General features: G+C 38.4%; 1 protein-coding gene across 1 annotated transcript in view; it reads left to right on the top strand.

Moving 5' to 3' along the window:
• LIN7A (lin-7 cell polarity scaffold A) overlaps positions 1-14,503 on the top strand; it is a 130,393-nt gene extending 115,890 nt beyond the window's left edge. The window contains exons 5-6 of the mRNA XM_004417906.3: positions 1,272-1,490; positions 9,072-14,503. Coding sequence (XP_004417963.1) covers positions 1,272-1,490 — 219 coding nt within the window. The 3' untranslated portion in view covers positions 9,072-14,503. The remainder of the gene's footprint in view (positions 1-1,271; positions 1,491-9,071) is intronic.
• The last annotated feature ends 277 nt before the right edge of the window (positions 14,504-14,780 follow it).

Genomic DNA, 14,780 nt, shown 5'->3' on the forward strand with positions numbered 1-14,780 from the left:
CTGGCATAATAATAAGGAAAAAGTTTGAAATATTGCAAGAATTACCAAAATGTGACACAGAGACATGAAGTGAGCAAATGCTGTTGGAAAAATGGCACCGATACACTTGCTCGATGCAGGGTTACCACAAACCTTCAATTTGTAAAAAACGCTATATGTATCTGCCAAGCACAATAAAGCAAAGCAAATAAATCGAGATATGCCTGTATTTAAAAATACATCTCTACCATTTTTAAAATGAAAATGATAAATTTTGTGTTCATCTATATTTCCTTGATTACTAGGGAACTTGAGCATTCCTTCATAGGTTTATTGGACATTTGTGGAGTTTTTAAAATTATTTTTCATGAGTTCACCGGCCCATTTTGTCTAGATCTATATTGACTTGTGGGAGCTCTTCATTTGCAGAATATTAACAAACTGGCTGTCATATACTGAAAATATTTTTTTCTGGTTTGTTATTTGACCTTTTTATGGTGTGTGAGATATAGAAACTTTTATAATTTTTAAATCTGATTTTGTGATTTTTTTCTTTGGTATTTTTACTTAAGAATTCCTTTTGCATTGCAAGATGGTGAACATTCACCTTTGTTTTATCTTAGTTGTTATATGGCTTTATGTTTACATTTAAATTTTTAATCAATCGATTGATTAATGTCTATTATAGTTAGCATAGACTAAGATTGGAGTCTACATTATTTTGTATCATTAAATTATTATCTGTTCCAGCATCATTATGTAACAGTTCTTTTCCCTTTTGGTTTAAATTCCACATTTGTCATATAATAAAGTTTTACATATGATGGATCTGCTTCTGAACTGACTGTTCTGTTCTACTATCTCCTAATACACTACTAAGACACTGCTTTAGTTATTGTAGATTCTTAATAAATTTTAATATCTGATGGGGAAAGTCCCACTTCATTACTATTTTTTAGTTTTTTCAAAATTTTCCTGACTAGTGCATGACTGTTCCAGGTGAAATTTAGAAATCTCGTTCTAAATGTCAGTGTTATCTTTTAGGTCTTCGTTGTTTGTCACCCTCCTAACTTGAAACCCATTCAATCCATTCTACACCCTAGTGCAGCCTAACCTGCTTATAGTTCAACCACAAATGCAATAAATAATAATGTTGATGGCAATAAATCCTATTTGCCATGCCTTCTTGAAATTTCAAACTGAGATTTTAATATGATACAAATTTCAGATTTGTCTCTCAGAGAAAAGAACATGGAGGCTCTCCCCTTTAAGAAGTGTCACTGTCTTTTCAGAGTGTGGAAGGAGAACACCATGAGAAAGCTGTGGAACTACTCAAGGCAGCTAAGGACAGCGTCAAGCTGGTGGTCCGGTATACCCCGAAAGTCCTGGAAGAAATGGAAGCTCGCTTTGAAAAGCTACGGACAGCCCGGCGTCGGCAGCAGCAGCAACTGCTAATTCAGCAGCAGCAACAGCAGCAGCAGCAACAAACACAGCAAAACCACATGTCATAGGTGAGAAGTGCCTTCTTCCATGCCAGGAAATTCCCTTACACGTACAAGTGTTTTTTTTTTAAATATAGTTTCTTAGACAGCTGGAAGAAAGTCATTGGATTTAATAATCAAAAAAAATCAATCACAAAAATAAAAAACAATGATCTCAGAAAATGTAAACAAAATAGTTGCTTACTTTATGTGTCATTCAGCCATATTCCCTGCAAATGTAAGATATTTTGAAAAATAGTATACTTTGGGAGGGCCAGGTACAGACTATAGATAGATGCCTTTATACAAATTAGGAAAATGCAGCCTCTGGGCAAACCCGGCTCCTCAGGCACTGGAGATGGCAAGAGTGTGGGCTAGATTCCAGCCACCACACCCCGCCTTGGCCAGTTGCCTTTGCACAGTGTACAAACTAAACAACCATATAGTGCTGATCCTGGGAAGATCCCCTTTAGAATACTAAAGTACAGTGCATTAGAAAACTGCTCCACTGAAAAGAATGAAGTGGAGACCGGCCAGTGTCCCTGATCTGAGAGATTTTGAAATTCTCTTTGAGTGCTCACTTAAAATGTGTCTAAGATGCCACTGCCTTTTTCTAAATTCCACTTTGTGACAAAGAATGCTAAATCAGGTTTTGCCATATATTTTTTAAAAATTCAAGAAGAAATGTGAAGAGTAAGAGTCACCACCTTTGACGTGCCTGCTATGTGCTAGACCCTTGTCACGTGTTATCCCCAATCCTCAGAAAAACCTTTCAAGTTAAGTATCATTAAAACCTCATTTTTTAGATGAATGATGTGAAGCTGCAGTAGCTTCAGTGGATTCCCCACAAGCACACTCACAAGTAGCATGGACTTATTTTCCTTCTCACTCTACCAGGTGTTTCATCGGCCAACATCAGATATTCTGGAGTTGTAAAAATTTTCCTTTTTTTCCTTTTCCTCTTCTTTGGAAGATACAGTTCATATCATTAGATACTTCTACACTATGATGTCTACAAATGTGTATTTGAAATGAGGTTCAAGTGTTCTTGGACAAATGGCAGTGGGTATTGGTGGTTTTAACTCATTTAGTATTATATTACTATTTGCACTATCATATAAGCATTGGATATGATGTGAGACTTTAAATTTTTTGTGACACACAAAAAGGAGAAGCTACATGGGGAAGTAAAAAGAGTATGGGCTTTGTCCTCAGACAGTCCTGGGAATTCAACAATCTATCTTTCTTTTACAGTCTGCTAGTTTATTTTTTCTTATTTTTATTTTTTTGTGAGGAAGTTCAGCCCTGAGCTAACAGCTCCAATCCTCCTCTTTTTGCTGAGGAAGACTGGCCCTGGGCTAACATGTGTGCCCACCCTCCTCCACTTTATATGGGACGCCGCCACAGCATGGCTTGACAAGCAGTGCGTCGGTGCGTGCCCGGGATCCGAACAGGCGAACCCCGGGCCGCCGCAGCGGAGCGCACTTAACTGCTTGCACCACCGGGCCAGCACCAACAGTCTGCTAGTTTTATTATATACACCATAGTTTGGTGTCTTTATCTAAAACTACCTTCCATTCTAAAAACTACAATTATTCAACCAGAAATATTTATTTGGTACTGCTGTGGACCAGGCACTGTTCAATGTGCTGTAGAAACAGCGTAAGCAACCAAAGTCCTTGCTCTCTCCATACTTATGTTCTAGTTAGAGGAGATAGTTGATAAACAAATAAATTAAAATATCCTATTGGGACCAGTACTTTGCAGAGTTAAAATAGGGTGCTTTGATAGAGACTGGCTAGGTGATGACTTTCGATTAGGTGATCAGGGAAGACCTTTCAAAGGAGGTGACAATTAAACAGAGATTGAATGACTAGAAGAAGCCAGGAAATGCGCATAAGAAGAGGAGGAAATAGCCAGTGCAGTTGCTCTAAGGCAGACATGAGCTATTTGATGTTTGAGAAACAGAAAGAAAGCCAGGGTAGTTAGGGAATAATGAGTGAGAAGGACTGTGAGATAGATGGGGGCCAGGTCACAGAGAGCTTTTTAAACCACTGAGAGAAGTAAGATTTTATTGCAACGGAAGCCACTGAAGGTTTTTAAGCAAGAGCGTCACATGATCTGATTTATATATTTAAAAAGATCCCTCTGGCTGCTGTGGGAAGAACAGATTATTGCAGGGTAGGAGTGAAAATAGACATCACTTAGGAGGCTATTGTATAGTAGTCCAGACGAGAGATGTGGTGGCTTGGACTACGATGATATCATTGAGATGGAGTGATATGGACGCATATGGACAAGTCATTTTGACCATACCCTTCTCTTCTCTTATCCTTTCCAAATGTAAAGTTACTTTACATTTGTACTTTCAGAATCCCTTCAAAGATCTTTTTACTAACAACAACGATCCACTATTCTTTAGTCAAACATTGACTCTCTTTCCACTAACTCCTTTTTTCTTCCATCCTCAATAGTACAGACGTGTACCAGTTCTCCTGATTTACCACACTGTCCCATAGTAAAATTGTTCTGAAGTGTTTTGAAAGAAATATGTTGCCATTCAGACTTCTGTGGTCTTACTAAAAGCTTCCAATATTATGATCATTCAAGCATCTTTAGAAGTATACAACTTGGCCATAAATATTTGCTGGGCCATGTACTCAATTCCATTTCTCTGTTCCATAAGTCTTCATTAAATTACTTTAGAATTTCCTATTGTCTCATCACCAAAGGCTAACATTTTTAATAAAAGGCATTTTCAAACTATGTTTTTTATGCACAGGATATGGTAAAGCTCTATTCAAGTAAACATGAAATTTACATTTATGCCTGCCAAGACAGCACTTACAATCCACATGATCATGGCCCCTTGAGATGAAACTGTAGTGACCATTTCAAGTACAAGCAAAATACAACCAAGTCATGTCATCCATGGATTTTATGGTGAATTCAGTCAAAGAGAGCTACATTAGCTCTTGTTCAACTTTTAATTAATTAGATTTCTAAGGATTAAATGGATTTGTTACACTTGCTAATTCATACCATGGTTGCTTTTGCAAAGAGATTTGAAGCTAATTTGACCTCTTTACTTTGAGCAGATCTCTGATTTTTTTTTTTTTCAAGTTTGACAATTCAAGCAAAGGCCAGGTAGAGCAAAATACTTGTCAGATTGTCATATTATTACATGAAATATAATTTCTATTCTCTAAATTAGAAATAATATATTTTTTATCTGAGATGGTATACATTATGAAGTTGCTAGCAATGGTAAATGCTGGATACAAATGGAAAATAGGTTGCATGCAAGCAGTGTGTGGAGAATATCTCTCATGCCTACTTTTTTTTTTTTTTTTTTTTTTAAAGATTTTATTTATTTATTTTTCCCCCCCAAAGCCCCAGTAGATAGTTGTATGTCATAGTTGCACATTCTTCTAGTTGCTGTATGTGGGACGCAGCCTCAGCATGGCCAGAGAAGCGGTGTGTCGGTGCGCGCCCGGGATCCGAACCCGGGCCGCCAGCAGCAGAGCGCACGCACTTAACCGCTAAGACACGGGGCCGGCCCTCTCATGCCTACTTTTAATTTTAAACTCTCCTAAAGTAAAACTCAATTGTCTTTTCCAGTTACTTCTATGTTTGATAGTCGGGAAGAATAGATTATGTTTTCTAAGATGTAAAAGATATGATCACTATACAATTATAATATAGAAATCTAGACAAAGAATATGAATGTAAGTTTTTTTATGCTATGCCCACTATTTTTGAGAAAAAGTGTTACATTGATTCAGCTTTAAGTATCTTAGTTTACAAGTGTGACTTCATATACATCCATATTTCACCCAGATTACCAAAGAATAAAAGCAGGAAGGAAGAGGAATACTCCCTGAGATGTCGACATTCTGAGGAAGTCAAGACCAAAAGCTTGTTTAATTTCTCTGACCTTCTATTGCTGGATCTGGGGTGGAGAATTCATTGGGTTCAAAACCAGGCTGGATCTTAGATTTACAAAGGAGCTGGTGTGTGCCAGTGGCCTCATCCACTTTCTTTTTCCTCCTGCTCTTCAGGCCCCTATTTCTCTTACTTTGTCCACTACTGACTGACTGTTCTATGCCTTCCACTACCACTGCCACAGCCACGGGCCTGGGGCTCTGATCCAGAGAACCACTACCAAACTGAGAGGACCGGGTCCCAAAGACGACTCGATAAAATTGCATCCAAGGAACCCAGAGTTACCAAACAGAAAACTGGGCTAGAAATAATCATCATAAGGCTGTATAACATTTATTAAGCAATTAGGGTGTGCAAGAACTTTTCTAAGTGCTTCATATATTTAATAATTTAATAATTATTTAATCTTCATAATAATCCTATGAGTATAAGGTACTATTTTTAATCTAATTTTAAAGAAGGAAACTGAAGCATGCAGGATTTTTAAAAATCTACACCACATTTCACAGCTAGTAAGTGTAGGGGAGGAAGAACTATTCCTCTGCCCTCTAGGTCTTCTGGCTGGTCTAAGAATTAAACCGACATAAGACAGAATAACAGGAGAAAATCAAACAAAGTTTAATAACATGTATACGTGAGAGAAACCCAGGAAAACTGAGTAACTCACCAAAATGGCTGAAGCCACCACCTTAAATACCATCTTCAGCTAAAGACAAAAGAGGATGTTGGGGATAGTGGTTTGGGACTTCAAAGGGGAGGAAGGCAATTTACACGGAGATAGAAAAGAAAATGTTTGGTAAACAAATGTATGCTGGGCCGCCTATAAGCAATGAGAGAGAACTTTGATAAAAATGGGACTTGTTAGGTGCCTCCCTGTCTATCATACCTGGTTTATATTATACTATAGTTATCTTATGGTATTAGCTCCTTCCTGGGACAGGCCTTCTATCTTAAATTCTTTTAGGCAGTTAGTGGGGAGGTCAAAGTTTCTTCATGCTAGAGAGACACATTTTGAATGTTTATTTATTTATTTTTTCCCCCAAAGCCCCAGTAGATAGTTGTATGTCATAGCTGCAGATCCTTCTAGTTGCTGTATGTGGGACGCGGCCTCAGCATGGCCGGAAAAGCGGTGCGTCCGTGCACACCCGGGATCCGAACCCGGGCCGCCAGCAGCAGAGCGCGCGCACTTAACCACTAAGCCACGGGGCCGGCCCAGAGAGACACATTTTGGGTTGGCAAATTCTGATCCCTCACAGAAGTGTTAGGACCGTGATTCAAACTCTGAAACATGGGCTTCAGAGCCTCTGTCTCCGGAACACTGTGCTATTCTGCCTCTTTCTTCAGTGATACCTGCCCTTACATTCCCCGATCCATCCTCATAGTCACATTCACATGAACTTTCCAGGGATTTGCTCTCATGCTGCTTAGAATTGGAGTTATCCAATGCACCCACACCACTTACCCCCAAAACAGTACCCCATACTTCACAGTATTTCATCATGACAGCTATATTAGTTTCCTATTGTGGCCCTAAAAAATTACCACAAATTTAAGGGCTTAAAAGAACACAAATTTATTATCTTGTAATTCTGTAGGATGGAAGTCCAACACAGTCTCACTGGGCTTTAGGAGGCTCTAGGGGAAAATTTATTTCCTTGCCTTTTCCAGCTTCTAGGGCTGCCCACATTCCTTGCCTCATGGTCCCTTTCTCCGTCTTCAAAACCAGCAATAGTAGTTGAGTCCTCACAGTGCATTACTCTGACTTCTGCTTCTCTCATCAGATCCCCTTCCCTGACTCTCTCTCCTCTCTCCCTCTTCCACTTTTAATTATATTGGGCTCACTTGGATAATCTAGGATAATGTCCTTATTTTAACATCAGCTGTTTAACAACCTTAAATTCTATTTACAACCTTAATTTCCCTTTACCATGGAATCTAACATATTCACAGGTTCTGGGAATTAGGATGTGGACATATTTGGGGGGCCATTATTCTGCCTACCACAATGGCTCATTTAAAAGTTAGCAAAGCAATTTGATCAACAAAATTTATACTAATATGGAAAAGAAGCCTTTATTTCCAAAAAAAAATCATTAATCTGCTGAATTATAGATCATAGAAATGAGGGAAATAACATTTGGTGCAGAAGATTCTTCCCAGTGTGTATTTCAGCGACCCACATTTTGGACGCCCAGTGCTCTCTCTGCTGCTGGCATGTCCCTCAGGCCTGCTCCCCTCTGGATAGAGGAAGAGATGCAAGATTCTTAAATTCACCTGTTTTGAGTCCCATTCCTTTGGGACATGTAACTCGATGATAAATTTGTTCATTAAAAACTCAGTCTCGGGGCCGGCCTGGTGGCGTAGCTGTAGGTTAAGTGCACGTGCTCCGCTTCAGCGGCCTGGGCTTCACAGGTTCAGATCCCAGGCACGGACCAACGCACCACTTGTCAAGCCATGCTGTGGCGGTGTCCCACATAAAGTGGAGGAAGATGGGCATGGATGTTAGCTCAGGGCCAATCTTCCTCAGCAAAAAGAGGGGGATTGGCAGTGGATGTCAGCACAGGGCTAATCTTCCTCGTGAAAAAAAAAAAATCACTCAGTCTCTAGATCTCTATCACTTGGTAGCTTAGGGACCTGTAGGAAGCTATTCAATATAAGACTCAGTAAAATGGTCTGTTGTGGAGATTAGCTAAGAGAAAAATATGTAAAGCTCTTAACAAAGTATGTGGCAATTAGTGAGCACTCAATAAATTGTAGCTAGTAATAGTAGTAGTCCTCATGTTGCAGTGGTTACAATGTTAATGGCAGATAATGCTTTTATGTGCTATCTTACTCCATGACTCAGGAAGAAGCACAGCGGCCTCATGCATGGCTTTCCACTGTGTAGGCCCCAGGGGCTTCGAGGCACATCTCTATAAGGCATGGCAGCTGGAGAGGGTTGATGCAGAGTAGGCAGATTGCAAGGCGCCCCCCACTTTCCCGTCAACAAGAACAATTTGTTAACAACCTGTTTTGTATGTGATGCTCTGCATTCATTGAAATAAAAATATCTGCAGCTTTAAAAATAAAGATTGAAAACCACTGCTCTGTCTGTAAGAAATGACTCCATAATGGTAGAAGAGTGACAGGTATGAGGGGAGCGTTTGGGGAGGCTGCTCCCCCAAACCTGACCATATGGGCAGCTGCCTACTCTGTTCTACTCCGTGTCAGGCTGACCTTGTGGGAAAAGAAACAAGCCTGATATCTGCTTCAGAAAAGGGATAACGGTGCCTGCAGCCTATCAGAGAGAGGCTGTGCTGGCTTATACCTTAACAGGAGCACCACTAATTGCCCTGAGAGTCATAATATAAAGGTTATCTGTTCTATGCCTTCATGACTAAAAATAGAGTCATCTGGAATTGGGAGTAAGAAATGTTTTACATGTTTTCAAACTGGTGTTCTTTATTTTGTTTTAGGGAATAACTGTGTCTTTTCCATCCTCATTTGATAATTACTTCCTTTGCAAACATCAAACAATTTTTTTTCATATGTAGAAGATTGTGCATGAATGATAGTGCCCAAAATAATCCTTGCTGTTCACACATGCTCTTTTGATATTTTTAGCACATTTTAGTCGACAAATGAATACTAATCACTGATTTCTCTTCACTCTTTCCCCTCTCTCAGGTCCTTGAAGAAGAGCTACTTGATCAAACATCTGATAGTCACAAATTTGAAACCGTGCTTCAGAATCCCAGCACATAGTAAAAGGAAAAGACAACACGGATAATTATACCTATCAAGAAGCTGTGAACACGTGGTGTATAAATTCTTTACCAAGGCAACTCGACACCTTCTTTCTCTGGGGCTGAACCCCCGCTGCTCACGTGCTCTTTACACACACAGACCTTCCCTTCACTGCAGTGGGAATTCTCAGTGTGTAAGGGGAGAGGTTTTCCAGTCTACAGACTGAAACAGGATAAGAAGAATCAAGTCCAAGACTTTCAGATAAATCACCAGGGCCAGGATAAGTGAATCTTGGGTCTATAGCTTTTCCAGAGATTAACAAATCCCTCATTAGACTACAGTTCAAACTGCATCAGTTCAAGGTTGTCACCACTTAAAAGAAGCCTACACATTGCCCCTCACCCTGACCTGTTCCACATCCATAGTGCTGAGTCTTCTGAATTAGAATTCCAGTAAATTGCAAATTCAACCTCTATTCCCCTCTTGAAAATGGCAAGTTATTACACTAGATGTATACTCTATTCAGGTTCTAGAAGCAATTGGCTTTTTATTTTCAGTTCCATAAATTTCATTATGCATTAATAGAGTGGGGAAATTTTAGCTCAACTTTTAGTTTGGTAGAAGCAAGGATAGAGAACTCTCGTTCTATATTTTTTTTATTTAAGTATTGCTTGCATCTATTATTATTAATTCTAACAGAATATAATGTATATTTATTCCACAATATATATATTATCAGAGTGTATTTGTTACAAACTTAGGTCTTTTCTTACCAAGTGTTATGAATCTGGTAAGAGAATACTAGCAAAGGACCTAGCTTCATGAACTGATCCTCATATGATATTTATATATAACCCTGCTCTTAATATCTTTTTGTTAAGTTTTATATTTTTGATGATAAACTCTGGAGAAATCTAAACTCTTTTTACCTACACTGATGTGCTGTCATAGAAGTCTATTCGATATTTTAAAGATTTTATTTATTCAGTTTTTTCCCCCCAAAGCCCCAGTAGATAGTTGTATGTCATAGGTTCACATCCTTCTAGTTGCTGTACGTGGGACTCGGCCTCACGTTGGACGGAGAAGTGGTGCCTCGGGGCGCTCCCGGGATCCGAACCCGGGCCGCCAGCATCAGAGCGCGCACACTTAACCGCTAAGCCACGGAGCCGGCCCTATTCGATATTTTAAAGCCTAGGGCTTTACAAAACTAAATTATAGTATATATGCATATGTATATAAACATATATGTCACACAAAGTCTAGATCAGTTTTCCCAAATATAAATGATATTTTTGGCAAAAGGATCAAAAGTATTATTCCTCTTAAAATTAAGCTTATGTAAACCAGCGATATTGATATTGTGAATGGAAAGATGCTGCTGCTTCTAGAGGGAAAAGATACCCCCTTCATTACACGTTTCCATGTAGGTAAATAAACAATGAGATATCATCTTTCAGAAAGTATCATTTACTGGAAAATGATGTGTTAGAACCAGCTATATGGATCATAATTTTTGACTTATGATAAATCGAGGCACATAAGTCTGATTTTACTCTATGGAATGAGGAAGCAATAATTATTTGGGCACTTACATACCTTAAGCACACAAATGTACCTGAAAAAATAATAAACGTCCAGTTGAAACATTCTAGGTAGATCATTAAAACTGAGGCAAATATTTGAGTATTCCCTTTTCTCAAATGCAGAAATTTGACTCCCTGAGATACAATAAATTTCACATTTCAGCTAGTCCCCCAAATTGGAAATTTAAGAAGCTCCGTTTAGGAACTGTTTTCTTGAAAATAAAACCAATCAGAACTCTCCAGCACATTTTGTTTTGCCCTGTCGGGTGGTATACTTATCAGTACCAACTTCTGCCTGCTCTTCCTTGTCCGTCACCCAGCAGAGGACAAACAGCAAGGAAAGTAGGAGGTACACCTATTTCAACAGTGTCCTGCTGTGGCAAACAGGTTCCCGTCCTTGAAAACATATCATTTTTTACTAGAGAACTGGGGGGGAGGGCTAGGGTGAGGACCGTGAATGTTATGTAAAATAGGTTTACAAAAGACACTAGCATGACTAAAGGGAATGAATGGAGACTATGTGAGTATTATTCAGTTTGAAAGAGGTAGTTCTCATTTTTATAAGAAAAACTTAATAAAACATATATTTTAGTTATCATTTAACAAAGAAATATTAAAGCTATTCAGGTGATGCCACAGATTCTCATAAAGGGAAATCATTGCACCCTTGTAATGAGAAAATGGTCATTTAAACACATTTCAATACATTGTATAAATTTGGAGCTTAAGGTGAGTATGTTTTCATTTAGCTGTAAGTGGTTAATATTAAATTATCATGTTTTCATATCAATATAAATATTGTCATGGTGTTACAGAAGCACATATCAAACAAGCAGATACCTTACATTTGTGTTTTCTAGAAGTCTTTGTTTTTTATGCCTCATTTGCATAATATTAAGTGCTGATAAATGTATGCCAAGTCCTTTGTCAAAGTGAAGGGGCAATCCATCACACCTAAGGCATCTAGGGACAGATTACATGTCACAGTGGTCCTACATACAAATGACCAGTCAAATGGCCAGTTTGCTTCACTAAAATCTAGTTGTTGAAATGTAAGCCTTTCCCTAAAGTTTTAATCAAAGGTAGCCATCCCTAAGACTTAGAGAGGCCCCTTGTGGTTCCGTAAAGTTCACTGAAGCCAGAGGGGAATGGAAAAAAATTACCACAATGTGTACTAATGCTCTTTATTATTAATGATTATATTAGAGCCACTAACATGTTCAAAACCATATTAAAATAAAGACATATCGGGTTGCTCTTACATGAAGCTCAATCTTTAATATCATAAATTAGATATTAAAAGTTAGGGGGAAAATCTGTTATGACTATTCACCAGTGGTCCTGGTGAATTTTAATTCTTGCCCTTGGTCAGGTTGGTGGCCAGATTTTTCTAGACTCTTTTCTGCTGTGATTTTGAAGGCAAATACATGGAGCATAGTTCAGTTAAAGAATACCTGAACCTTTTCTTTGGGGCATTTACATTTTGATTCTGTTGCCATTTGAAATAGAACATCCGCAGGGAGATAATGAGCTTAAATTACAATTGACTTTGGAAAGAATAACAGACTTTTGTGCTTCCTCAATCATGTAATCAATAGGGAATTCTCTAGTTATGTGAACTACCGCTGTCTTTTAAGACAATGCTAAGATCTAAATGTAGAATCTAGCATTCAGGGGCTTTTTAAGAATTCAAGACTGTCTCTGAAGAACCTGGCTAGAGATGGATTACACCAATTTACAAATGCAGTTTTCAACCCTGACAAATTGAAACGATCTGATCTCAGTTCATTTTACTCAGCTGTGCCTATAGGACTCCAAGACGTTGAAATAGTTTGTCTACATTGTTTTAAACACCTATAGATGTTTGTGGATGTGTGAATAATGCCTGAATTTCTCATCTTTCAGCCAGTTTATGTTTATCATACAGACAAAGACTGTTAGTAAGACCAGATTTAGACAGCATCGTATAGTAGAAAGCAATGCTCTGAAGTCTCAGGGAGACCAACATAGAGCAAGACCTCCCAAAACATGGGGTCTTCCTGCCATCTCGACCATCTCTAGATCATAAACTCCATGAGAGAAAGGGCTGTGACTGCCTTGTGGACGCTGTATTCCTGGCATCTGGGATAATGCCCAGCACAATGTGGGCACCCAATTAATATTTGTTGAATGAATGAACCGTTGAGTAGGTGGATAGACAAAGACATGAATTTTGCCTTCTGATAATTTGAAAAATTTCACCAACTTATACTGATTGGCACTATAATTTCTGAATTTCATAGTTAGAACTGGAATTGACCCTTCATAAATACTTTTTAGATTGACGAATTAAAGGCTCAAGGGTTTGAGGATATTTAGATAAGGAATAATATTTGGGGAGTCAGAGGTTTTACAATGAATAAAACTCAACCTTTCTAGTTCTTTATGAAAGTTCCTTGATGATCCAAGTCAAGGATGATCCAAATATGGAACTCTATTTATAAATTTTGTAAAATATTCTGTTTTCATTTTTTAAAATGAAGAAAAGCCACATCATTAAGCATATTGTTAATATCCCTTTCAATATTTATTAACAACTTTTCTCTAAGGAGTTCATAGTAATTGGAGATACCATCTCTAAGTCTTCTCCTGCTTTCAGAAGATCACTTCTCCTTTTATATTTGATTCTTTGAGTGTACCTGAACTAAAGATTAACCTTGTGTTTATGTTCCATGTGTATATTCATTTAACAAATATTTATTGTTCTCCTAGTATGTGCTAGGTTCTGGAAATACAGTGGCAAACAAGACAGACACAGTGCCCACATGGAGCCTACCATGAGGAACTCCTCAACACTCACTCTAGCAATAACTAGAGTTGACTGTTCATCAGGTCCTCTTCACAGCTGGTGGAAGAAATAAAATCTGTAACCCTGTGGAAATCATGAAAGACTCCTTGAGCTTGCGTTTCTAAACACACCACTCAGAATTGCTGCTTAGTTTATCCGTACACTGTAGTTAAACCCCAGTGAGGTAGGTAATAATTTATTTATAACTAACACTTCTTTAGCTCTTACTAGGTTCTACTGTGCTCAGTACTTTCATAGACTATCTCATTGAATCCCTTTAACAACTCTAGTAGGTCCCATTTTTATAAACAGGAAAACTGAAGCACAGATATGTGACTTGTCCAAGGTCACACAGCTAGCAGATGAAATTGGGACTCGAACCCATGCAGTGTAACACAGGAGCTCATGTGTCTAACCATTATTTGTGGCTTGGTGGATGCCATTGCATTAAAACAAATGAGTCACTGTATATAAAAGTACTTTGAAATTGTAAAGTAGTATACAAAAAGATACTGGTAAAGTGTTATAGTCAACAAACCACATCTGTGGCAGAAACAGAGTAAGAACTCAATCTTATGTTACAGCTTACTCTCATGAAGAATACTTCAAGCCAGGGACATGGATAAAAGTGCAGATCCAGAAAATTTCTGACGTGATAAATATTTCACTGACTTTTCAGAATTATTTATTGTTAGCCACTGTGTCTATTTGGTGCTACAAAAAACTGAAAGAAACAAAATCCCTTGCTATAAGGGCTTATAATAAACACACAGTGTGGAAGTGAACCAAGGATATTTCACATTTATGGGGAAAGATTGGGCAATAGTACTATTTTTCTCACCATTGCATGTGATTGTGTCTTTCTAACTGTTTTCATTATTTTTCTGAAAAAGCTGCAAAATTGTGCAGTGGTTCGACCTGACCAAAGTGGTATTATGCTGCTGGGAAGTAAAGTATTAGACACCAAACTGGAAGTATTGTCTTCATTATCGAATGACTTTAAGTTCTTTTACAGCCTATAGAGGGATTTTTCGATGCTGAAGGCACCTGAATATTCGGATGCCAAGTTCCTTGTGTTTCTCCAATCCAAACCACACTGTGGGGTCACACTATTGAGGGGTTAGGTTCTAAAGCCAATATGAAAGGCAAAAATTGAGATTGGTCTAACATAACCACAATCGGGTAGATCAGTGTCCACACTGTTAGAGGCTAGTGGAACTGACACCTTCTGTGGAAACA

The sequence above is a fragment of the Ceratotherium simum genome, chromosome 25, assembly GCF_057802395.1.
Source record: "Ceratotherium simum simum isolate JZ-2026a chromosome 25, ASM5780239v1, whole genome shotgun sequence".
NCBI classification, from domain to species: Eukaryota; Metazoa; Chordata; class Mammalia; order Perissodactyla; family Rhinocerotidae; genus Ceratotherium; species Ceratotherium simum.